This window comes from Drosophila bipectinata, chromosome 2R (assembly GCF_030179905.1).
Source record: "Drosophila bipectinata strain 14024-0381.07 chromosome 2R, DbipHiC1v2, whole genome shotgun sequence".
In the NCBI taxonomy this organism is placed as follows: domain Eukaryota; kingdom Metazoa; phylum Arthropoda; class Insecta; order Diptera; family Drosophilidae; genus Drosophila; species Drosophila bipectinata.
In genome coordinates, this window is record NC_091737.1 from 18,196,289 (window position 1) to 18,222,705 (window position 26,417).

The 26,417-nt window shown below is 47.7% G+C and overlaps 2 protein-coding genes across 13 annotated transcripts; both read right to left on the reverse strand.

Moving 5' to 3' along the window:
• Window positions 1–2,479: 2,479 nt before the first annotated feature.
• Window positions 2,480–3,488, reverse strand: wbl (endoplasmic reticulum protein 29-like protein wbl). Its single transcript, XM_017240971.3, has 2 exons — window positions 3,130–3,488; window positions 2,480–3,072 (listed from the first exon to the last, which is right to left on the reverse strand). The coding sequence occupies exons 1-2, from the start codon at window positions 3,403–3,405 to the stop codon at window positions 2,575–2,577; spliced, it is 774 nt and encodes a 257-aa protein (XP_017096460.2). The 5' UTR covers window positions 3,406–3,488; the 3' UTR covers window positions 2,480–2,574.
• Window positions 3,489–12,278: 8,790 nt separating this feature from the next.
• On the reverse strand, window positions 12,279–26,380 carry cora (erythrocyte membrane protein band 4.1 like coracle). Of its 12 annotated transcripts, none has more exons than XM_017240981.3 (17): window positions 26,296–26,379; window positions 25,760–25,983; window positions 20,886–20,929; window positions 20,396–20,602; window positions 19,853–20,298; window positions 19,637–19,789; window positions 19,223–19,581; window positions 19,043–19,161; window positions 18,356–18,382; window positions 17,729–17,906; window positions 17,619–17,671; window positions 14,303–17,284; window positions 13,657–13,878; window positions 13,454–13,558; window positions 13,167–13,331; window positions 12,842–12,952; window positions 12,279–12,782 (listed from the first exon to the last, which is right to left on the reverse strand). In XM_017240981.3, exons 4-17 carry the CDS (start codon window positions 20,543–20,545, stop codon window positions 12,717–12,719), a joined length of 5,136 nt encoding a protein of 1,711 aa, XP_017096470.2. In that variant the 5' UTR covers window positions 20,546–20,602; window positions 20,886–20,929; window positions 25,760–25,983; window positions 26,296–26,379; the 3' UTR covers window positions 12,279–12,716. The 12 variants fall into 12 exon arrangements, with proteins under 12 accessions (XP_017096470.2, XP_017096467.2, XP_017096474.2 ...); XM_017240978.3 differs by lacking the exon at window positions 18,356–18,382 and adding an exon at window positions 18,654–18,815; XM_017240985.3 differs by lacking the exon at window positions 18,356–18,382 and adding an exon at window positions 18,654–18,815 and having other exon boundaries at window positions 14,303–14,866; window positions 26,296–26,377.
• Window positions 26,381–26,417: the final 37 nt, after the last annotated feature.

Consider the following 26,417-nt stretch of genomic DNA (forward strand, 5'->3'; position numbering starts at 1 on the left):
CGGCCCAAAACGCCAATCGACCAAGACGCTGTTGCCGTTGCTGTTGCTGCTGCCCCACCCCTTTCAGGCATACCCCGCCCTCGGTTTTCTAACCAATTAAGCCATGAGAAGCTGCTGCCCCAAAATGCAATCAAAGAAGGCTGGAGGAAAGCAAAAACCTCAAAATGAAACATTTTTCTTGAGCCCCTGCCCCGACTCAGGCCGCGAGCCGAAAAAAACGCATTACGCGATGAAGAAAATCGGGTTTAGGCCTACCTGTGCAGGTTTTGGCCCCCCTCTACTACCAAAAAAAAATAAAGCGGCCGCAAAAAACCAACACAAGAGCCATAACACAAAAAAAACGATCATCGCAGTCAGGCGAGAGTCGTGAAAATGTTTTTCTTGGCTGGCAGTCAGCATCTTGCAGGGGAAACGGCCGAAAAGTCAGCAAGTCTTAGGCTCGGACCCGCCGGACCAGATTCCATATCGCCGGGGGCCGGGGTGAGGGGATTACACACTTTGTGCATTTGCCGAGCCCGGGCCGCTAAGTAGAAGGCCTGACCTCGCCGCGAACCCTTGCCCGGGACCCCGAGATAGGATACACTCCAGAAAACTTTCTAAAACTCTTGGAGAATCTTTATTGTAATGTCTTCAATCATTTTATATCGGGAGATTTATTTTTTCCAGTGTACTTGTGACTTTTTATGGGTTGACAACTTGTAGGCGTATTGAATCACCGAGGGCGGGGGTTCATCAATTGGGAATGGTAATGGGCCCGGGTTTGGGACTGGGATTGAACCTCGGAATCGGGATTGGGATGCACATTTCAAATGTGCAGCGATCTGCAGCGGCTGATAAAAAAAAAAGAGTCCGGAGTCTGGAGTCGGGAGTCTGGAGTCTGGAGGAACCTGTTTTATGGCCAAAAACAAAAATAACAAAAAAAAAAGAAATAAAGAAACGACAAAATGAAATGCATAAACGTAAATCTCGCAGCAGGTAGTCCCCGAAATGGAGTTGGATGGAGATCAAGTGGTGATATTTTAGCTGGCCAATACGACCTGCAACATTGCGTGGCATCGATGATGACTTTTCCGTCGCACTGGCGACAATCAATTTCTCAATTTTCGAAAACGCTCCAGATTGCACCTCCTGATTGTCCTGTCTGCACATTTTATGCACTCCCTCGAGTCCTTTGAGGCACACAACTGCGCACTTGATGTCGCCAGGTGTACGATGTGCATTATTGAATGGTTAATCAGGGGCAAGGTAATGCCAGGAGTAAGGGTTGGCCCTTCGTGCTTGGGGGAGTTTTCCATTTTTCCCATGCCAGAGCCAAAGGGTTTTCCTTCATATTGCATATCATTTCATCTCTGACTGATCTTGAGCGATGGATGCACTTGCCTGTAAAGCAAATATTTGCATCACTGCGGGGATCTCTGAATCTTTCTTTAGATTTAATCTGCGGTTTGGGAAAGTGTGTGAAAATAGTTATTCGCCAGCACCAGCAGATTTCCCTTCTTTTTTTTTGTGTTTTTAGATCGCAAATTGGTAGTCCTGCGGGTCAAAGGTTGCCCTTGCGGTTGCCAAAAGCGGGCTGTGTTAAAGAATACGCTATTTTGGAATTTGGAAAAAGTATGTGAATGAGTGACTAAATAGGCGGATGGACAGAAAAAAAGTCCCACTCTGAGAAGTGCACCCAAATTGTTATCGCAAACAGCCGGATCCGAAATATTCGTTGGCACAGCACCGAAAAAGTTCATTGACTTTCGCATGCAACACACTACTCGTCGTACATACACCGCCGTCTCTCCGGAGTCCGGACAGAAATAAACACCCAAAAGAGCAAACTCCAAAGAGTGCACACACAACATGAAAAAAAAAACGAAAAAAAATAAAAATTACATTAAAGTGAAAATGAGCGATAACAACGCGATCCGCACACACAAATGCAAAAGATACAGATACAGCAATGGGCGCTGGCACAGATACAGATACGCAGTAATGGCGGAGCGCAGCACAGCGCCACCAGCAACAGCAAACAGCAACGTGAACGGCAGTGCCACCCCACCCCCTTTTATGGCTCCCCTGCCCCCAATAAAACTGCACGGCCAACGCAGCCATATTTTTTTCGTTTTCTTGTTCGTTTTCGCTTTGCCAAGATCGCTGTCTCTCCCTCTCTCTCTCTCTCTCGCTCTTTGTGCCCAAGTGCAGTGTATAACAGTTTTCGGGGAGCTCTCTTGCGGTGGGGTTGGGGGAGTGGAAAGCAGCGGGGGCTATGTTGGGGATAGATCTTTCTCCTTTTGCTTGCAAGTCTGCATCGCATCAGAAAAGTATGCTACAGTTGCTGGTTTCCGGTTACTTGGCTGCACTTTTTCTTCATATCTTGTTGCATACTTTTGGGCTAACTCTTTGGATAGAGAATGTTGGATAAGGTTGGATAAACGGATAACTACTGCAAGAGCGACTTAAAAAGTTAAATATTTAATGATTTTTAAACTGCTTCCGGTTTACCCTTCCATTTATTAAGTTTTCTTTACAGATCATTAACAATTTCTTATAATTTTTAAAAATTCAACAGATTTCCCTTAGCTACGCTCACAGCTCCTCCTTGTCTGTCGAGGCTTTGGTGACTTTGTGCACCCGGAATGTCTCCAGGATGTTCAGCTTCCGCAGGAGCTCCAGCTTCTTGGCCTCCGTTACCTTGCCGGCCTTGAGGCGCAGCAGGCGCTTGGTCTCCTCCTCCACAAAGCCATAGCCCTGGTCCTGGATCTTCTTCATAAACACCAGATAGGCCTTGGCATTCTGCTGCTCCTCCGGATTGGTAAACTGCTCCAGCTTGGCCTCGAACTGATCAATCAGCTTCTGCTGGTCCTCGTCCTTCAGGTTGGCGTAGTTCTTGAGGGCGTCGTTGAACTCCTTGATGCAACCGTCCCGGCCAATGTAGAGGGGGGTGTTGCTGCTGACGAAGGCCTTCAGGTTGTCCAGGGTCACGTCCAGGTGGCTGGGGAAGCGTACGAACTCGTCCGCCTTGCCTTTGAACAGCAGGATGGCTGGGAAGTTCTTGTCGTCCACCTCGTAGCGCTCACCAAGGGCCTAAGATCATAGTTCTCATCAGACTGATGAAAGCCAAATGCATATTCAATCACCCACCTTGTTCTCCAGCTCGCCGTAGTCCTTGATGCCCACGGTGGCCACTAACAGGTCCTTGGTGACCTTGTGGGCTGCTTTGGAGAAGCCCCCAAAGGCCTCATGCTTCTCGCCGTAGGGAAACGCAATGTCGAACTTGACCAAGGCGTAGGGAAAACGCTCCACGGTGTTCTGGAAATTGATCTCGTCCAGGTCCACGCAGCCGCCACAGGATATGGCCACGGAGGACTGGATCAGATGGAGGGCCGTTAGCAGCAGAGTCACCAATATCCGCATCATCTTCGTGGCAAAAACGATAAGAAAAACAGAGACCTTCTGAACTTGACCTTTCTCTCGCCGGTTCTCGACTCAAACTGGCCTAAAAAAAATGGAAAATATATGGAGAGTGTTTGGATGTTTTCTTCTTGGCAACTTTTCGCTGCGCTCAACAGAAACGTTGTTTGGTTGCCATAATAGCCACAGAACTCACTCACCTGGCTGGCTCTGGGCTCTCGCCTGAGCTCCCGATCTCGAGTTGAATGACACGTCAGTGAAGCCGGCGCAGTCTCTTAGGTTCTCGCTCTCTCGCGGGGCTCGGAAACCGGCTACTTGGCTTGTTGGCCAACTTGGAGTTCTTGGTCGGGTGGATGGTTCGTTTATTCAGCTGTTTTCGGCCCTACCGCTCGCGGGTATATTTGTTATGTAATGTGAACTGTTCTGGCTGCGTTGGTCGCTTTTGAAGGGTTCGGCCACCCAAAATTAGTTATTAGATATAATTGCAGTACTTTTCTAATGGCTGGGATTGATGCTCGCCGCTGATAGAAAACTCATTTTGGCCAGAACTGGTCGTTTGGCTAATAGAGCGTGGCAGTAGGAACGACACTTAGCCCAGCAAGTGTGACTGTCTAACCGGAAACTCTTATTTTGCAGGAAAAGGGGGGGAGAGGGATCTGGTGTTGCAATACCGTAAAAAACAACAACAATTTTTTTTTCAAAAAAATAGGTCCAAATTTTTTTTCCTAGGTTTTAATCGAAAAGGATGTTGCAAAAACAGAAAAAACAGAACATTTATGGATCTGCCAAGTATTAGTCGAGATATGAATAATTTTCCACTCAGAAATGCCTAATATAGGGGAAAAGTTTTACATTTTTTTTTTGGAAAAAACGTTGACCTTTTGAGCCACTTTTTAGTGAATATTTCAACTAATTCGCAACCGATTCAAGAACGGAATACCATTCATGAATCAGGGTTCTAGACTCCTTAAATCTACATTCAAATATCATATAAGTCGAAAAATAAAATTTTTTACCAATTTTCGGCCAAAATTATGATGTTACCCCTTTGGAAAATTGGAAAAAATGGGTCAAAATTTATTTTCGCAGGTTTTGATTGAAAAAGATGCTGCAAGAAGATCTAAGATCGGGAATGTATAACATTTGCGGATCTGCCAAGTATTAGTCGAGCTATGAATATTTTTCCACCCAGAAATGCCACAAAATTGGAATAAACTTTAAGTTTTTTTTTGTGGGAAAAAATTGACCTTTTGAGTCAGTTTTTAATGAATATTTTTACTAATACGCAACAGTTTCAAAAACGGAATACCATTCATGAATCAGTGTTCTAGTCTCCTCCAATCTGCATTAAAATACCGTTAAATTCCATAATTAAATTTTTTTACCAATTTTCGATAAAATTCATGATGAACCCCTTTGGAAAAAAATGGCAAAAATGGGTTACCATTTCTGTTGCCAGTTTTTTATTGAAAATGATTCTTTTCAAAGATTTAAGATCGGGAATGTATACCATTTGTGGGTCTGTCCAGTATTATGAAAGTTATGATAATTTTTCCATAATGAAATGTTGAAAATTGGAGTTTTCAATAAACTTTATCAAGCAAAAATCGAAACTTTTGAGGCAGTATTTTACGAATATTTTAACTATTTTGCCGTTTAACTAACCTGTATCTAACTATAGTTTTACTATTTTAACTATATCAAAGAAGTTTTTTGACTATATTTAACTAATCAAAAAACTTCTCTAGTGATATAAAAACGGAATACCATTTATGACCTAAGGCTCTAATCCCCACTCGATCTGCATTAAGACATGTTAAAAGTTCCGCAAAATTGTTCCGATTTTTAACCTCTTCTATAAAATTTAAATCGATACACTTTCAAAGCTGTCAATTTTGACAGATCTTATCGATAACTGTTTAGTTTTTGTATAAATAGAGCTACCCCGGAGCTGTTATAGCCAGATTTGTTCTGGGGCTCGTCGCCCTAACATCTCTCACTCTTATTTTCTGATTTTTATTTAATTTTTTTTATATTTATGAACCAAAATAATCGTTGTCATTTTCTAGCAACTGCCCCATGAGGTTGCTCCTATCCTTATTTTCTTTTATTTTTTGTTAAATGCATTTTGTGATAAATTGGATCTTGATAAGTAAACATTTTCAAAGATAGATAGTGTCTTTCTAGATTCTTAAAATCTTTTTTTTCACTTCACTCTTTTTTATTTAATTTTTGCTCAAAGTTTTGGCTGTTTCCGGTGTATTTAAATTTTTTGCCAAACGACTTCCATTTTGTCTGCTAATAATATTTTTATTGGAAACTTTATTTTTGATTTACACTAATGACTCCTGATTTTTGTTTTCCCGGACTTTATCGATCAGTCTTAATTTTTAATTTAATTTTGTTTTTTTTTATTTTTTTAGTACAATAGTTTTAGGACCGCCGCACTCGTTAGGGTCTTGGACAGCATTCGTTTCGTCTGATTATGCAATTTTTAATGGAAACTTTATTTTATTTTGGAAACTTTTTTTTATTATTAAAAATTATTTAAATTTTTTGCCAAACGACTTCCATTTTGTCTGCTAATAATATTTTTATTGGAAACTTTATTTTTTATTTATTCTCATGACTCCTGGTTTTTTACTTTTCCAGACTTTATCGACCACTCCAGACTTATTTTTAGTACAATAGTCTTAGTTTTGGCCTGCTGGGTATGCTCTTGGACAGCATTGGTTTCATTTGATTAAGCAATTTTTAATGGAAACTTTATTTTCGGTATATATATCATGTTCTCATTATTGTCTGGACTTCCCTTCATGATAAGGGAAATATTTTCATTTTAAATTTGTTTAATGAAATGTTTTTTTTTTTTTAAATTTGTTGTTAATAAGTTTTTATTTCTTCCAATTATCGGTTCTTTGTTATCATAACATTTCGATATTGATATTACCCCTTAGGAAAATTACAAAAAATTAGTCACAATTTTTTTGGCCAAGTTTTGATTGAAAAAGATGCTGATGCTAAGATCGGGAGTATAACATTTGTAGATCGGCCAAGTATTAGTCGAGCTATGAATATTTTTCTATTCAGAAATGCCAAAAAATTAGAATACAGTTTTTTACATATTTTTTTGGAAAAGTTTTTGACCTTTTGAGTCACTTTTTAGTGAATATATCAACTAATTCGCAACCGATTCAAAAAAGGAATTCCATTCATGAATCAGGGTTCTACTCTCCTCGAGTCTGCATGAAAATATCATAAAAGTTGATGAATAAAATTTTTAACCAATTTTTGGCCAAAATTATGATGTTACCCCTTTGGAAAATTGCAAAAAATGGGTCCAAAATATTTTTCTCAGGCTTTGCTTGAAAAGGATGCCGCCAGAAGATCTAAGATCGGGAGTGTATAACATTTGTAGATCTGCCAAGTATTAACTAAGTTATGACTATTTTTCCAATAAAAAAAGTGTAAAAATTGGAAAATCGTTTAATATTAGGGTCAAATATGTAAACCTTTGATGTATTTTTTTAGGAAATAAGAAAAATATACGTTTTTAGGTGGCGGAAGATTAAAAAAAAAACAAAATTACAAAATCTTTCATTTTTGCAAAATGGGAAACAATTGAAAAGCTGTTTACATTTTGTACTTTCTAGAATCCCTGAATCTATTTTTGAAGCTATTTCTCTGGAAAAACTGAGGCAAATTACTGTTATAAAACTCCTCAAATTCATTTGAAAATTAATAAAAGAATTTGAAAATTCCGATTGATTCGAAATATAATTCGAAAGGGAATTTTGGTATGCATCCCCGAGCAGTTATTAAGTTGGCAGTGCAAGTTCTCTACATATTTTTGAGGGTTAGTAAAAAAGAGAACACCTGCATATTTTTGGGAAAAGTAACCCCGTTTGCCATAATTTTCATTAGCCAGAAATTGACATTTTTCCAACTGGCCCACACCATCGTTCGGCCCAGCGTTTGTGCTGGTTAATGGACATTTTCGGCAATTGTCAATTAATAATTCATGTGTGCGGCACACATGTTGGTCACCTCGGTACCGCCTACCCCGGGCTGGCCCCTGCCCCCGGGTCGGTGGAAATAGTTGGTTTAGTTTTTCCATTTGCGGTTTCCGTTTGTCCACTTGCTGCCGGGAAAATTGAACATCGCGGCACGCAACACGGGAAAGCGCTGCCTCGAGCTTCACACGATCGATACTACCTCTATGGGTTTTCTGGTAAATTATCTCTTTGTGTTTCTACCGATGGGTGGGCGTGTTTGCCGGGGGCGGGTCTGGGTGGTTAGGGGCATGGGGCATCAGGTGCAAGCGGGGAAAACGCGGCTCGAAGTGCGCAATTTCGGCCAGAGTCACGGGGTGGGGGTAATACGCCTGATGGAGATCCGGTAATGGGGCCTGACATGCGTGTGTCAATCGCACAAAGGCCGAAAATTACCCCGAAACCAGCTGGGGAGGGGGATGAGAAGGGGAGCCTCTATTGACCGATTCCCGGCCATCGGAATGCCAATGGAGTGACCTCTTTGGCAGCGCAAAAATGGAGTCCAAGTTCGGTATGTGTATTCATGGTTCATGGCGCACTTGTGTTTGCACTTCATCTATTATGCAACTCCTCGGGCAGCTAGCAATTTGCTAAGTACACCGCCCCCCGTCGAGGTCCTTTGCAGTGGGCCGGGGCGGGGCAGATCCCCAAAAGTCCTCAATTAGCTGCCGTGACGAGCCTTTTATTTATAACACCCCAACCACGTCAGAGACCTCAAAAATCGGAGCAAGTCCGAGTACAACTTTAAAAATAAAAATCTTTGGAAATATGTATATTTAGCGAAAGGACTCAGCCGAAGGACCTCCATTCTACCACATACGAGGCATTAATAATATAAATTGTTACTGCTGCCACTAGCACTAATAACACAATGACCTTTACGCGAAACGACCCTTTTTCCCAAGGGCTAGATAGGGGAGGGCGGTCTAAGGGACGAGGGCGGAAGGACTCTGGACAATCGACATTAAAGTGATAAGCGCGCAAATTTCAGGACCTCAATCGAACGCAATCTTGGCGGGGAAATCAAAAGCGATTGCGGTATTGTTTTTTATAGACCAGCATATATTGAGGGCCGGGCCAACAGGGCCAATACACAAAGCTAATAGCCTCCTGCCAAAGTGAGTTGTCCGCCGGACAGGTGCTCCATTTGAATACCTGTGAGGGAAGTGGGCAGCGAGGTATATCCGATTAATGGATAAGATTTGTGGAAAGACCTACCAGCCATGTATAGTTTTTCCAACTTTATGTTAGTCACTGGTAGGTTTTCAAAAGTTTTGTTTTCAAAAGAAAAGTCCTTTAAGAACTGTATACCCCATCCTAAATGTCCTATTTGCTTTTTTACACGGTATCCGAAACCATTCATGGTGAACCACATTATTTTTTGGCAGGCACAGCCCGAGGCTAATTATGTGGCAGCCCCATGAATTTTTCATAGTCCACGTATGCCACAAGACATGCAACTGGCCAACTGACAATTTGGATAGAAAATAGAAGGAGTCCTGATTGCGGAGGTGGTGGGGGGGGGGGGGCGATATCGGCGACGGCTTGCGTAAGAACCCACGCAATTTTGGAGCTGAGAAGCGTGGAAATTTCCAAAAGTTTTTATTGTAAAGTTTATTTTGGCTCGGGCGGGGGTCGCAGGCAGTCATCAAATTTTTATGCCGTGGCATAATTCGGTAAATGGGCCATCGAGTGACCCACCTGACCGAATGGGCCATATGGTCAAGCCACCCCCGGCGGCCGAAGGATAATTCGCATGCTGCCAAAGTCAAGTGGAAAGCCCTGCCAAGACCGGCTCATCATAATTGGTATTTATTGAAAATGCGTTTTCGGTTAACCCTTTGCCGGTTCATAACCAAGGGATGCGGGTGGTTATAGGCCTGGATATTGTGTTTATAGCTTTTCATTTGCATTTATTGCCATTTCGATTTCGATACGTGTGGCCATCATCATCCAGTCCGGGATGGCTGGACTTCCATTCCAACCGTTTAGCGCAAATTTCTTTTCAATATTTGTGCACCCAATAAACCGAAATGGTCAGTTAGGCCCGGTCCTCCAATTTGATTGCAAATTCGTTTTCGTGGCTTTATGCCAACTGCGTGCTGGGAATTCGAGAGTTCATGGCTGGTCCTTCAAAGTGGAAAGTGTACAGTCGGTTTGTTTCCAACTAATTAATCACCGGAGTGCATTATTATGTGTCCTGCGCTAATTACGCTTTTTCAATATTTGTCCGGGCCAAATCAAACACGTTAGTTTGCCTTCCTTCATTCAACATACTTGGCTGTCAATCGGGCCTAATGATAATTTCTTGAGCGATTGCCTGGAGGAAAGTTCCATTAGGCCTCCGACAATTCCTATTAATTAGCCAAAAAAGCGTGTGTCCTGGAGGAGGGGGACCACCACTTTAGAGCCTCCATTCGGTCGGCCCACTTAAGTGGTTTTAATGGCGGCTATTTTTGAAAATCATTAGGCTATAGGGTTTGGTTTGGTTGGAAGCTTAGATTATAGTAAAATGGCTTTCAAGGATCTGGCATAGATCTTTCTGGACAACACTCTCTCAGCTCTTTTCCCCAATCGAATCCCCACCTGGGGAAAGGCTGGTATAACAGTTAAGGAACATTAGGAATAGAAGGCGCATGCGTTGTTCCTTCTCGGAGAGGGAGGACTTCCAATGCGTTAGGCTTTTGCCTCCATGTGGATGGATTCCGGATCCGGGGGTTCGGGCATTTGTTTACAAACAAAATGCAGGAAGCACGGGCTTGCATTTCCCCCAAGCTCCCGCGCATGCAGATGAACGGGTAGGTAGGTTGTCCCGGACCCCAACTTGTTGCTTACCCCAACCGCTGTGGTGCAATTACTTAGCCACTTTGGGTGGCAAGCTGGTGGCATTAGACCAGACATCGACAGACATGTAAATTGCAGTTTCATGAGCCCGAATTGGACTCCCATTTCGCATGACATTCTGCTCGACATTCTTTTTCGCTTTGGCCGGATAACGCCCCCAAAGGACCTTTATTTTATAACATTTGAGCATTCGGGCACTCGGACGGTCATCAAGTCTAATTGGCGATGTCGCGTCGACTCGCCTCGCCAAATGCCCCGAAATTGCTGGTTGCCGGGTTGGCAGTTGATTTTTTGCACTGATTTCGATCCTGTCCTGGGGGATAGCCCCATCCTGGGGCTCACTCCGCTGGCCAACCGTTTGGATCGATGATTCGTACTTAGATATTCCATTAGTTTGTGAAGAACAACAAACCGGGCCGAAGTTGATGCAATAATTTGCCCACAACTTCCAGCCCCGACCACTGGTCGGTAGTATCCCCTACTGAGCCACTTCGCCGACCACAACAACATGCAATATGCAGGAGCTTCGTCAAAAAACAATGTGCCACGAAATTTTCGCAAGAGGATGGATTTCCAGAGCCCGGTTCGCTAAAAAATTCATGAGCCCACGCTGCGGCTATCGTGTCCTCGGGGTGGCTATGCTCGGGGTCCGAGCAGGACATGCAGGTGCAAATTCCAAACCGCCCCCTCCCCCACCTGACCACTGACCACTGGCCACTGGCAGAGTGACTGACTGACGGATCGACCGCACGCTTTCCGCATGCCCTTTCGACGGGCTGGCATTTTATCGGCAAAGAGCGCGCTTTATATCTAAGCCACGAATCAATGCATTAGTCAGTCACCTTGTACGCTCTACTTTAATTACGGCTTTTTACGCCTTCCAGGCCCGGCTGCCTTTTTTTGGTTTCTATTTTAACCATGAGCTGACATTTTTTTGCATGTTCTCCTGGCGAATTAAAAATTGCATACAAAAAACGGAAATGCACTGTGATGTAGGGTCTGGACTTAGAGATACCCATTGCTTGGAGGCTACTTACTATATTGTAAGTCTCAAATAGTAATATTCTTAAAAATAACGACTAAAATTAAAAGAAAAGTACAAAAAAGTACGAAAAGTCCCAAACCTAGTGGCAGATAGCTGAACCAAAATACAGTTTGAAAGCCATTGGCTAAACGATCTGTTCAGAGTTTTTAAAGGAAAATAGTAAGTTAACAAATATATCAACAATGCAAAAGCTAAATATTACAGCTAAACATTAAATCTATAGAAAACTCTTAAAACAATTCGAAAATATTGTATTCGAGACCAGCCAGGTTAAAAGAAACTGTGAAGCGTCTCCACCTATAGGCCTATAGATGAACTACAAATCGACTAACCACGTTGGGAGAAGAATCTTCAATATTTTAAGATCCTTATGGTTTTAAGGGAACCATGGCAAGTTAGAGGTTCGTCCATCAAACCACAGTATCTCCATTTTAATGGGTGAAAATAGCGAAGTGAAATTCCTGACAGAGAACGTAATATTATTAGCAAGGACCTGCTCCACTCGACAATGCATAAATATTGCATTACAATCGTTTTACCCCCATGGGGCATGGAGCTCGCGAGTTGTCGCCTTGGGAGGGATGGAGGGCAGTGCAGGGAAGCAGTGCAATTGCGAATTGGATTTCATGTTAATGCAGAGTCCTTAGCCCTTATCGCCCGGTCATGTGGTCGGACGGGTCGCAATGGGTTCATTTGTGTCCTATTCGGCCGGTAATTTCACTTAATTGCAATGACGTTGTGTGCAAAAAAAAAGAAAAAAAAGCTGTGGCTTACGCTGGCCCGACCCTTAGTGGATTACTGATTGGTATCAGCAGAACCCTGGGCCATGGACATGGTTCATCAAATATTTACCGGACCGTGGTGGCTTATTGGAATCGAATGCCGGACTAGCAATTCCAGCAAAGTGCGAACGCCCAGGGAGAACACATCCGTAATCGTTTTGTGTGTACATTTAGGTTTATTCTTGTATTCTTGAATGCAATCGTGGTTTACAATATATAGAGTTTCCAATTCAACATCGCCTTGCACATTCAATATATAATAGACGTAATAAAGTAATTATAAACAACAGTTGTAATAAAAATAAAAATATTAAACATGTGGATGCGTTTTCATTTTCATTTGATTCGTAGACGGTAGCTTGGGTTCTGGATATCTGGGAACTATTCTGATCCTTAGGGTTATGTCATGAGGGACCTCAGCTCGTTAGCTTTATATATATATTATATATGGTATATTTAGGTATAGCTCGTATAAAAGGTGTACTCCAAGTGCTGCGTATGATGTTGTATGTGGGCGTAGGGTGTAGGGGTGTAGGGTGTGTGTGCTGGTTTACTTAGAAAATCCTCGAAAGTATTACAAATAATTGCGTAAATCTACTGTGTTTGCTGCTGAATTTCAATCTTCTCGACCGTCATGTCTGGATTCATGGCCGTCGCTTCCTGGAAGGTAAAGAAAAGGATCAGAAAGGATCACATCCAAAGGCCTTGTGGTTACTCACTTGTATTGCCTCGGCCAGGGCCTTGTCATGATCGATCGGATCTCCGTCGGACTGGATGGTAATCTTCTGCTCCACACGGGTTTCCACAATGCCATCGCGTTCGGTTTTGTACTGTGAATAGGGAAAGGAACAAGGATGAGTTACACTTCTTCATAGTTTCTCAAAAACACCAGAACCCGGTTCATAAACAAAGGACTATGCATGGAATTTACAGTGTTGGGCGCAGAACGGTCACAGGAAGTATCTTTCAGATAGAGATTGGGCCTACCTCTGGCTACTTACGCTCCCAGGACTAGTTCAGACCTCATCTCTAGCCAGTACTTACGGTAATGGTTTCCACAGTGCGGGTTTTGCTGCTCACGGTTTGGGTGGAGATGATTTCGCCGTGTCCGGAGTAACCAGGGGTGTCCTCACCCAGCACCACACGGGTGCTCTCCACGTGGGGTCCAGTGGTGGTGGTGCCGGCGGAGGTCGTGTAGAGAGGAGATTTCTGGGGAAGCACGAGACGACAAGTTTGTAAAAGGCAGAAACCAATAGGATACAGATAAACAACTCTAACATGCATATAAGATCTGCAGTGATGAACTGACTAAAGGCATGCTCTTGACCCACCTGATTGTCCGTGCGCACCACACTGGCGGCACCGTCGTAGGGTCCATCGATCGGTGTGCCCGAGTCCCCGGAACTGGTCGAGGAGACGCTGTCCCTCCTCTGATACTACGCAACACATAATTCACACAAAAAAATCAAAAACCATGCAAGAAAAAGAAATAAAGAGTGCTAGCCATGCAGCTTCCGGGTGGCCGGACTCTTACCTGATCCCCACTGGTCACGGTCGCTGTCGTCTTCACCTCCTGGGTGACGACGCGCTGCTGCTGCTTGGTGGGATCGTGGGTGCGGGTGGTGGCCACTGTCTTCTCCTCCAGCTGCTCGGTCTTGGCATTCTTGCCGAGATCCTCGTGCGTGGTGGCGGTGCGGGTGGTGACTGCGGTGGCCGTGACATAGGCGCCACTCAGGTCGGTGGGTGTAGCATCAGCCTAGGTGGTGGAGTGGTTTACGGTAAGTGGGTTAGTGCGTATTGCGGCAAGGAGCGTACAACAAAATATACAAAAAGACAACAACAACAGCTAGAAGGCGGAGGATTAGGCAAGAGGCAGGATTGAAGTAGAGCTCTTGGTTTGGAAAGCAAAGCGTATAAGGATTCGGGTGTTACTTTGGTCTCTTCGACTTGAATTCGATCTACGGGGCTATGGGAAGGTATACATCTAGCTTGGGTGGAGGAGGAAACAGTAATCTGTGGCTTGTATAGGTTAAAGATTGGTTGACACAAAAGGGATTACAATTCCCCTCCAAGGATTTCGATGAATCCCAAACCAAGCCACTCCCACAAACCAATCGAATCCAAGCAAGTCAACCAAAGAGTAGGCCGCCCTTCACAGTAGAATCTAGTCCAATGCTAACCTTGTGTTCCTGCGTAGAGTAGGTGACCTCGCCGGTGCCCAGGTTGCGCACCTCCTCCTCCACGTTGTGGGTCACGCCGTCGTTGTTCTTGGTCAGCACCTGTTTGGTGGTGGTCTTCACCACCGTGGGCGTGCTAACGTTCTTGCCCAGCTTCGCGGCCGTCGGACTACCCAGGACGATGTCCTTGACTACGTCGCTGCTGTACTGGCCAGTCATTTCGTCCTCAGAGTCGCCCTCCTCCGAATCCCGCCGCAGAGCGCCCTTGCCGATGTGCTTAACGCCGTCGAAGAACTGCTGCCGGGTGATGGGCACCGTTTCCGTGGTGGTCTGCACCTGGGACTGCTTGCCGAAGTGCGAGGGGTCGATCTGGGCGTAGTTGAGGATCAGCTTTCCGGTCACCGGATCCGTCACGGCTGTCGCGGGGTCAATGTCTCCGGTGTTCGGGTCGATGTCGCCATATTCGCTCTTTATACGGCCGGTCACGGGGTCGATCTCGCCGGTGAGGGTCATCGTGTGGGTGACGGTGGTGCGGGCTCCGGCAAACCTCGGGTCGTTGGGGTCCACCTGTACAATTTCACCGGTGACGGGGTCAATCATGTTGTATACGTAAACGGTCTTATTGAAGAACTTAAGCACCCGGCCGGAGACGGGATCGATCTCGCACGTAGAGGGATCGATCTCCTCCGGACGGCCGCGCTCGTCCGTCTTCGAGATGAGCAGGATGCGCACGATCACGATCTTGCCCGTCTTGGGGTCGACGCGAGCCAGCTTGGTGTACACCTCTCCAGACTCCGGGTCCACCTGGGTGGCCGCAAACAGCGGCTCCCCGGTGGCCGGGTCCGACTCGCCGGTGGCAGTGTAGATCTTGCCGGAAGTGGGCTCGATCTTGGTCGTGTTGGGGTCCAGCTTGGTCTGTTTCTTGATCTCGTTGGTCTTGGGGTCCAAGTAGCCATAGATGGTGATCACGTAGCCCGTCTTCGGGTCCACGCTGCTCGAGATGTACTGCTGTTCCTTGGTGGCCGGATCGGTGGCGCCGGTGGGCACCCAGATCTGGTTCGATTTCGGGTCCACCACAATGTCCTTGTCCTTGGCGGCGCTGACCTGGGCGATCGGCGCCTTGGTGGTTGGATCCACGCGCTGCTGCACAATCCTCAGCGATATGATCCTGGCGTAGTCCTTGTCCGGCTTGTTGTTCTTCGGGTTCACCTGGTTCTTCAGCACAATCTGTCCGGTAGTGGGCTCGATCTTGATGTCTCGGGTCACGGTCTTGCCCGACTTGGGGTCGTTGAAGGTGATCGTGTGCTTGACCAGGTCGATCTGTCCGTACTTGGTGTCGATCTTGCCGGCCTTCGGGTCAAACTGGCCGCCCGAGGTCTCCACCTGGGCCGTCTTGGGGTCCACAATGTTCTTCTTGGAGTCGAACTTACCGGCCAGGGACGTGACCTCCACAATGGGGTCGATTTGCTGGCCCACCTCGATGAGGCGACCCTGGTTCGGGTCCAGTTTGTGGGTCTTGGGGTCCACCACTCCCAGAATGGTGATCTGGCCGGTTCCGGGGTCCACCTTCACGTTCTTGCTGACAACAATCTTGCCGGACTTGGGATCGATGGCCTTCAGCTCTCCAGTGCGGGTGTTGATCTCTCCATACTTGGTGTCCAGCAGGCCGGTATCCAGGTTGAGGACGCCCAGGGACCGCTCCACATCACCGTTCACGGTGTCGATCTTGCCGGTGGCAGGGTCGATGCGGCTGGTAATGACTGTCAGCTCCACCACAGGGTTGTCCTGGGGGGTGATGCAGATAATCTGGCCGAGACTGTCGTCCAAGCGTCCCGTCTTCGGATCTGCCACGCCGGAAACCAAGTGCAGGTTGCCCGTCTTGCCGTCCACGTCGCCCTGGTAGAGCTCCTTCTTGCCGGTCTTGGTGTTCAGCGCCTCGAGGGTTCCCTTCTTGGGGTCGATCACTCCATACTTGGTGTCGATGCGTCCAGTGGCAGGGTCCAGGATGCCGGTGGAGTGCTCAATGCTTCCGTTTTCGGCGTCAATGCGCTTGTTGGCAGGATCGAACTTGGAGGTGATGACCATGATCTTGACGCGCTTTTTCTTAGGCTTGCCAGCGGCAGCAGCACCTGCGGCGGCACCTGCAGCAGCTCCAGCGGCAGCTCCTGCAGCAGCACCAGCTGCTCCTGGACCAGTCTTGCCAGCTCCTGCAGCTCCCGCAGCTCCTGCTGCTCCAGCACCAGCCGGACCCTGATATCCAGGCTCTTTGTTGTAGCGCTGGGACTCGAGGAAGTCAGCCGTAGGGTCTGTGATCGGCTTGTAGCTTCCCGGAGCTCCAGAGGAGTAGCCCTGCGGGCCCTTTGTGGGCGAGTAGGATCTCTTCTGGGAGTCGCTCAAGGGCACTGCAGCTGCGTCGACAGCACTGCCCTGGAGCTTGGCCCGGGTGGTGGGCGAGAGGAGTGGGTCCTGCAGGAGCTTGGCCCGCGACTTGGGCGACAGTTGCCCGCGGTTGAGCTTGTCCTGAGTGCGAGGCGACAGCTGGCCGGCCTTGAGCTTCTCGGCGGTCTCCTTCAGGGCGCTCTCGTTGCCAGGGGCGTAGTTGAAGGCCAACCCGATCTTTTTCTGCTGGGAAGTGGGGGATAGCTGCTCCTTGCCATCTTCGCCAGACTTGCGGGAGTTCGGATCCTGGTCGTAGCGGAAACCGCCCGGAGTGTAGGACTTCCTCGTGGGGCTGGCATTGCCATCCGCATCCACGGCATACTCATAAGGCCGGGTAACCCCTGGGGTAGTGGAGCCCCTGTTCTTGCCCGCCTGATCCTTGTCCTTGTCCTGCTGATCCTGCTGACCGTCGACCAGACCCGATGTAACAACGAGACCAAGTCGACCCACTTCCTTGTCCTTGTCCTTGCCGGACTTGTCCTTGGCGCCATCCTTGGATGGGGAGCCGCTCTTGCTCTTGCGGCCCGACGAGAATATGCCAACGCCCTTTCCGGTATCAAATCAAAAGGTCAAGGGTCATACAACGAAAAGAAAAGAAACGGGAGGGAGAAATTAACCAAAGAAACTGATAAGTGAGATAAAACCAATAAGTGAACTTAGGCCGTTAGGGTTAGTTCTACAAACTATACATAATTGGTAACTTACGGGTGAAACTGAAGTGAGGTGAGGGCTTAGGTCAAGGTTCAGGGGGGGTTAAATGTATTTACACGAGGGCGGGCGCATTCAGTGCGGGTCTCAGTACATCTTAGCTTAAGGATTACTGTACAAGTCTTAAGACCTTAGGACTACCTTAGGAATATAATTCGAAAAGTGTACTTACGCGTCGGCCAGAGGACTTGTCCGACTTGTTGGAATCATTCAGTTCATCATTGCCTAAGGGGTTCAGAGGGATTAGTATCCAGCTGTCCAGCTATAACGATTCCAACTCACCATTAACCCCTGATCCTGCTGCGGCAGCTGCGGCGGCGGCGGCAGCTGCCTTGGCCGCCTTCTCGGCCTTCTCGGCCTTTTTCTTCTCCTCCAGGTCGCGCTTCTCGCGCTCCTTGCGCTCCTTCTCCTCCTTCTCCTTCAGCTTCTTCTCGCGCAGCTTGGCCTCCTTCTCCTCGTCCTGCGAGGATGCAAAAGTCGGTTAATGAAAAGCCCCTTAGACCCTCACAAAAGACAGATTTTCGGGTGGAAAGCAAACATGCTACAAAGGCTGATATTAAAAAATGTTACAAAAATCTACAAAGCAAGCAATAAATGAAGCAAATGGTAGTCTCCAGGCACCTCAAGGAATTATATCCTAGAGGAGCCTCTGGTTAAATTTTAGCAGAATACTCAGTGCCAATGGATGTCTTGTGTGGATTGTTCTGATGTGACCCGCAATGATATATACAGCTGGGAGAGATTTAATACAGACGACACAAAATTAAACTCATAATTGAAACTGAAACTATAACTTAAAGTAAAGACACTCAAAGTAACTAAAAACTAGTCAGGAAGGATAGAATGAGCACATAGAACAGACAGAGGACGGCACAGTTGTTAGCCTTTCTTGTTTTTACAGAAAATTACCAGATCAAGGTACAGCGCATTCGGGGGCTACCAGAGTGGTTAGGGTGGTTAGAGTTGGTTATGAAATAAAACAAAAGAGTAATAAATTAATAATCCATGGGTGTGGAGGGCAGATGGGAGGAGGCAACATCCACAAAGAATCGGGCGCCACTGGGTGGTCTTCAAAACAAATCTTTCAAACTCAAAGCTCTCACAACATTCGATAAGCAGAGTTAAAGCCGAAAAAAAAAGATAAAATTGAAGAGAAATGGCAGGAGGAGCGGTCGGAAACCGAACTCTTAGGTAGAAAAGTGTTAACCTGAACGGGGAGCTCAGCCTCGACGGCCTCTACAGCCTCTACAGTCTCTATAGCCTCTAGGGGCTCTAGGGCCTCGATCTCAATGTTCGTCTCGTAGTCCCCTTCGAGGGAGCTCTGCGAGGAGGAGGCCGAAGCCGTGCCGGTGCTCGATTGTCGCATCAACTGATCAGTGTAGTGGTTACGGTTAGGGTTAGGGGTTAATTTTGTGGGTTAACATTCGAGCACGTCGGAGTCGGATCACGGAGTGGATGTGTGTTTGGTTTGTGAGTTTGGTTGTGAGTTAGTAACAAACCGAGAAGAAAGTACAAAAACTCTGGTTAACTCCGAAAATCATGGTTAAGTCGTGTCATGTCCTCAGGCGAGTGCTAGCCACCAGGAGGATGCGTTACCTTGTCCTTCTTGTTCTTGATGGGACTGCGGCTGAGGTCTCCATCGGCGCTGCGGTCTCCCCGGTGGTCCAGGGTGCTGCTCTTGCGGGCCACCTTCTCCTTCTCGGCCATGGCCAAAGCTGCAAGAAGTTGGAACGTTAGTTTCACCAGAAGCCACCATTAACCTCCTCTAAAAGTTACCATCCATGCTCCTGGAGGTCAGGCGCGCCCCCGACAGAGTCCTGTCGAACTTGGGGGCTGTGCGGTCCACCGGCGTGGCCCGGCTCTCGTACTGGGTGCGTCCCTTGTACCGGTACTTGGAACCAAAGCGCGGGAACAGCGTCGACTTGGTGTCCGGCTCCGGAGTCATCAGCCGGAAGAAGGTGTGGTGCTCCACGCACGACTTCCACAGCTTCTTGGCGGCCCGGTGGTTGGCCAGCTTGAATCCAATGGTGGACTCGTACTGCTCGAACTCTCCGGGACGGATCTTGATGTAGAAGTGGTGGCGCTTGTACGAGATCTTCAGGATCTTGGGCCAGGCGAACCGGTTGATGCGTAGTCTGCAAAGAAGTCTTGGTTAGTTTCTGTGTTTTGGGGTTCCTTGGGCACTCCTACTTATCGCGGTAGACCAGCAGTCCAGAGGCACACACTCCGAGCATGATGTCCACGCCCTCGGAATCCTTGGCCGGGTGCAAGTCCACACCGTACATGGCCAGCTTCTTGGCATTTTCCAGATAGTGCAGCTCAGCCTCGGCGGGGGACTGGCCCCTGAAATAGAAGATAGTTTCATTAGAAAACCATACCATTGGGAAGATTGAAAGCAAAACCTACTTGTGGGTCTTGTGCAGATCCACGACCTTGTCCTCCAGCTCCGCCGTCTGGTTGGGGGCTATCTTGAAGTCCTTGAGGTAAGCCCGGGTGGGCATCTCCTTGGGGTCGTAGTCGCCCATCTCGGACTGCACCAGGTAGGAGCCCAGCAGGGCATGGGTGACAAAAGTGCAGGGCAGGCGGCCCTCGAGGATATCGTTGCGCACCTGGAGGCACAGGTGGTAGCGGGTGATGTCCTCCTGGAGCTGCGACGGCTCCGGGGGATAGAACTTGACCGCAAAGTTCAGCGGCCAGGGATCGGCGCGGAAGAACTTGGCCACCGGCTTCTCCAGATCCAGCCAGGTGCGCGGATCTGTGGGGGTTTCATAGGTCAGGCCGAAGTAGTCCTTCTCGATGATGTTCAGGCCGGCGCAGATGGAGTTGACCAGGTCGCGCCCCTTGGCCTTACGCTGTGGAGAAACAAATGGTGTCATTAGTCAGCTATTAGTCAGAAGCTCGATAAGAAAGCATAGTATATGCCACGCTTGAATAGAATAGATTACTCACATCAATGGTCACATCCAGAATGGAGCCATCCAGCAGGGTGACTCGCGCCGTGGCAGCCTTGGAGGAGGACAAGGCGCTCGGCTTGGAGGGTTTGCTCTTGGTCGGCGTTTCCGGCTCAGCAGGCGCGGAGGGTTTAATTTCCGCCGGCATCTTCGGGCTTCTTCCGGGTCCGGGTGCTCAGCTACGCCAGCAGCAGCTTGGACGAGACTGGAGAAAGGGAAAGATGTGGAGTCTTTTAGTAAATTGCATCTGGTTAAATGGCCGGAAGTGCCCATTCTTGGCGGCCATCCGGCTGGTCGTGTGTGGTGTGTGGGCGCCTTTCGCTCATCAGATGTCTGCAGTTTGGCGAACAAAACACGCCATTAAGCTGCTCGATTTGCCTGGCGCCAGTGAACAAATAAACAGGCACTTTGCAGAGGAGGAGGTGGCCACCACCCCAGCTCCACCATGATGTCATGGCTGTCGCGCAACACTGTACGGTTTTACTCACTTTGTCTGGGGCCAAGAATTTCTCCGGCAATGATATCCAGCGAACTGCAAGCACAAAAACAATAAAACAGAGAAATTGTCCATTAAAAGTCGAAACTGCAAATTGAATTAAAACTTTACTAGCGAAAGCCACAAATGCAGATAAGCTCTAAAAAGTAACTTTCGAAGCCCCAACCGCAAGGCGGTTGGAATCATCCATTCAGTTGGGTTGTTAGTAGGGTTGATTACAGTGTATAGTCTAGTAATTAAGTCATTAAGTGCTAAGTACCCGGGAAGTGAAACAGAAGCTGGGAGGACTTGTCTGAATAATGGCCGAAAATGCGAGCGATCGCCGCCAGCTCACGTTCGAGACTCGCCTTTCAAGTTCAGCAGTGACATAAGTCGAACGAATCGTATATACTATATAGGCGTCTCCCCCGATACGAACGGGGGTTATATAAGCCGGCGAGTCGAGGCTGTCTCATGTTCTCAAAACGCTTATCCCAGGCCCCTTCCTTCCGTTATTTGGTTGCCACTTTGTTGAGCTTGCGGTCTGGTCCGGAGTCCGGAGATATCGCTAATAATGTGCAGCCACACCCTGAACAGTGAACAGTGGGGTATATGGAATAGCCGAGAGATCCCCAATCAAGAGTGATTGGTTAACGGGAACGGGAGTCAATTGGAAGACGATGGAGTGACCGATTGCGCAGCACAGCAATTTCATGTTTAATTGAAGAGCCATCGATCCCGGGACAAAGCCCGGACCAACCAAACAAACCAGACCTCTGTAGAACCAGTTTCAGAGGCAGTTAGTTCTTCTTTGGAAACTAGACTAGATGTTACAGCTCCAAAACAAAAAGATACAAAAAAGAAAAAAAAAACAGAGAGCATTTTAATACGGACAAGAATTAACTCTGGTGGCGTCATCGTGCCATCGAAATTCAAAAACACACGATACAAAAATATGTATGTTGAGAAAAGCAGAGCCGCGACCCGAAAAGCAGACAAACATCTAATTTATATTATTTTTATTTATTCTCGGGCCAGGCCGTAGACCGTCGACCGTACCATGAGCCATGTGTATATGGAATTACTTTGGCAGTGTTCTCGTCGGCCGTTCCCATAGTCGAAGGTTGCGCATACGCAATGTTGACATCACCATTGCAACTACCCTAATACTGTATGTTGCGGATTGCGGATCAAGTTGACGTGGAGGTGAATCATCTCTGGATGGGCCCCACATCCAATTAGATTGTCAGGCAAACCAAAACAAACCTGAGGGGAGAACAATCAACAAGTCGTGCAATCGATGCTGATAGCGAGCTGTAATGGCAGCACTTTGCCGCCTCGTCGATGATTTATTTTCGTATCGCATTAACGATGATGTCATCGGCTCAATCGAGAGCTATTTCTATAGTTTATAGAGAAATATTTGCAAGAGACGCCGCCGACACCCCGACACCCAAAAAAACACAGAGCATTCGCCGCAATTGAAGGAGGTCGAGGTGAAATTCATCAAGTGCCACTACAAGGCGCGCGTCTAACGTCACGTTGCAGAACTATATAGTCCAAAGAATCGAGAACCAGATGACCCCCAGTACATCTACATCTTCATCCATACATACATATGTGTGTTGTGCGTCGAAAAGAATTGTGAAAGTAAGAACGAAGATTCCATCTGGCCGCCCGTTTCGCGGCGTTCCAATTTAAAAACGGAACGAGCTCTCCGGGTGCAGCCAGCTCCCCCTTTAATTAAGTTTCATTTAATACAACTTAAATCAAATTCAATTTGTAGCGGGGCAGGGCCGTCCTCGGAATGTTCATTACAGAGTACACAGAGTATCTGATGGATACATCATCGAGTTATTATTCTGTCACCGACTTATGTCACCTGTGGGCGTTGGCGTCACTCCGTCACTCACCTGAGCCGGCGAGTGGTCGGCTTCCCTAGTCCCAGGGCGAACTTTCACATGGAAATTGTCTTTCCTCCCCCCCGGGACAATGGGCAGCGAAGTGCGCAAAACTTTTCAAACTTGCCATTTTCTGGAAGCAACGAACCGTTGCCAATAAATCGCATTCAAAAAGCGCCATTTTGACGGGCTATTTGGTCTGAAGCCCGCTCGGCATCCGTTTATGAACATGGAAGGGCTTCCGCTCCCGGGAAGTTGTCACTCCATGGGAGAAATAGTTCGACTTTGCAATTAATGTACTCGAGTTTCATTGATTTCCCCAAACTCTTGACCTCTGGAAACAGTCTGTAACCCCTAGTTCGATTTTCATGCCGCATATAATTATGGAGCTCGTTGGGGGTCTCTCGACTTGGGTGGCGTAGTTTTGGGGCTGGAAATCCTCAAACGGGGAATGCGTAAACATTCTCAGCGCCGAACTGGGTCAATCAATACACGCCAGATTGTGGGGTGTGCTCCGCCTTGCGAATACCCGGACTTATCGAGGGATTTCATACTACTAGCTAGCCTCTAGATAAGCCAGATCCGTTCCCAATTCGCACTGGGGAACCCTGAGAAAGCTAGAAGTGGATCAGCCACTGTGCTGGCTGCCACTCTTGGCCATCTCAAGTGACGGTTTGGATGAGTCTAATGTGTCGCTTGACTAATTACCGACTTGATCGGCGCTCAGCTGTCAGTGCGACATGACCGCGAGTGGATCACGCCCACACCCGTATCCACACGGCCCCCGCCCCGAGCTCTGATGGCTATTTAAAGCACTCGGTTTCGCCTGGCCAACGAACTCTGAATGCATCTATTTGTGCACCACAGAGAAATTATGGACCTATTTTGCCCATTAGGCCTCTGCGATTTTTTCGTTTTAGCTGGAAGACCCTTCTGTTTATTTTTCTTTCTGTGTACTGGGTACTGGGTACTGAGTAGTGGATACCGCACCCACTGTCGCATCGCGTTTTGATTTCTGTCCCAGACAGAGGGGGAAAACTGGGGGGAGCCTGGGGGTGTGGGGAAGGAAGTAAACAAACAAGCCGCCACCGCCGCCGAAGAGAATTTTGTCCACTTCAGCGCTCTCCACATAAATCATAGACCCATAGACGCCCCAGCAGCAGCAGGGGGAGCCGGAGGAGCAGGAGGAATAAAAATCGATGCTACAAGAAATAAAAATAGAAAAACGGAAAAGCCAGGAATGGGGGGAGAAGGGGAAGTGCCTAGCCTGGCTGGAAAAGCTGCCTTCCGTCTGATTGAGTTTGTGGACAGATTAGATTGGTTTTCCTCTGGAAATGGGGGGAGTCTAAGAATAGCAAGAGGCTTCTGAAGAGGATCAAAGTGGAGGATCTTCTTCTGAAGATCTCCAAGCGATCTGGCCACGCTGGAAAAGCGCTTCCAACGGCAATTACCAAAGCCAGGCTTGGAGAGAGAGCTTCTAATGCCTCCGAAGACACACCTTGTTGGCTACGCTCCGCTCTAGCTTCGAGCCAGAGCACCAAGCATCGAGTTGGAATTCAGGTTTTGGCTCGAACTCTTTTCGGCCAGGTTAGCGTGCTGACGAGCCGTTAGCACGTTGGTCTCTGATTTCGCTGGGTCGCTCACTCCACGCTCCATGCTCCATGCTCCATGCCCCAAGCCTCCACGCTGTACAGTTATTAGCATGGCTTTCGACTCTCTTGGCCTGGCACTCCTCTGGGTTTGCTTTGCTCGGCTGCTTTATCTGTTTGTTTGCCTCGCCAGCCAGTTCGTCTTGGCCCGACGTCTTCTTGGCCAGAAACCGGTTTCTAATGCAAGCTCGCAGCTCTTTCCTGCCACTTTGCATTGCCCGGAGAGCAGTCTCCATGTTAATGTTTTTCCACTATTTGGGTCACAGCCCGCCCACCCCGCACCCACAGACCCTCAGACCCACGAAAAACGAAGCCTAACCACGTAAACAAGCACTGCTGGCTAACTGCTAACTGCTTCTTGGCCAACTCGAATCGGTTGCCAAGTCAACGGCCCAGCCCCAGGTTTTCCGGGGATGGTGAAAAGCGTCACTGAGTCACGGCAGAAGGCCGTCCGAGGAGGAGGGCGGGCCGACAGTCACCTGCCATTCATAAATGGCCTTTGTTTTGGTGGCTTATCTTATCGCAGGGGACGCATTCTAGCAGTACTCCTAGTGGCACCTGAGTTCGAAATGCCAATGCGAAAACCCGCCCTCTGATAAGAGGGGGTTATGGAAACCTGCTGCTCGCCTACTAGCCGATCCGTTCTATTTTCGGAGGAGTGACGTGCCAACGTGCCGGGGAATCAGTGTCATAAAGTGGCTAGTGGATCTGGCCGTCCCAGGAAATGAAAATTGTGTGAATACCATACTCCAAAGCGACATAATCGTGTGTGTAGATACATTTGTATCTGATCGGTGTTGTGGAACGTTTCCCTGGCTACCGAACGGGAGGGCTAATAAGAATCTCCCCCTCCGTCGTCGTCCAACAGAATGCGAACCAGGAGAGGAAAACAGAACCGAGAACAGAGTCAGGAAACAAGAAAACAGAAAAACCTTAAACAGAAGGGTGGAAAAGTGGAGTAGCCCAGCCAAGCCAATAACAACAATGTGGGCCGAGAGCTCGAAGAGCTGACAAAACAGAAACGGATAGAATGTCGTTCCATAAGATACTCCGGGAGTGAGGTGGTTTCTGGCTCTCGCCGTCGCTCACCAGTTCTCCCCAGCGAGCACGCCCGGAGAGCGGCTCTCCACGGGCTAGTCCAACTCGAGTTCGGGTTCGGGTTAGGGGCCTGTGTGCGTGAGCTGCGGCTATGAAGTCATACTGTCCAATTGTATCTGTATCTCGCTTGTATTTGTATCTAAAGCCACCGAAAACTCCGACCACAGCCCAAAAATCCAAAAGATACAAAGCCAAGAAGGGCTAAGCCCCAAATGGCGCAATTCCCGCAATCAACTCACCCAAACAACGGTGCTCCGGACGGAATCCTTTTGGGCTTAATCCACTTAGATGGGTTGCAGGACGAAAGGGAGTACTTGTTTTGGCTTTTCACTAAATTCCCGTTACGTTGCACTCTCACTGTGTTGTTGCGCTTTCACTGATAAACAAATTCTTGCCACTTTTTTCTATTCGAAACGCGAAAAAAGACAAATTTGTTGTCGTCGTCGGATCGTCGTTGGAATACCTGTTGAGAATTCGACGGTTGAGTTTTTGACTTTGAGTGAGTAATAGAGGGAAGGGGGAGGGGGGGAGGTCAGAATAGAAGAGAGAGAGAGAGAGAGCTGGGGAGTGAGGGTGGGGTGGGCGTGGGTGAAAACTGCGCGAATAGTGGTTGCTGATAAATTAATTTCCAATTTATTTATAAACACTGCCGCGAATTGCGCGCTTTTCTTTCCACTTTTCCGCTTTTCCGCTCGCCACCGCCTGTTCAGTTCTGCTGGCTAGCTATTTAGCTGGCTGGCTGGCTAGTTGGCTTCTTGATTCCGCGTCAACGTACCGTCCTCACAAATATTCGAAGTGCTCTGCACGAAGATACTTAGATACTTTCAGTCGCGAACCTTACTCGTTGAAATTCGGAGAGATACAAGATACAATTCACACAGTTGAGATACGAATCCA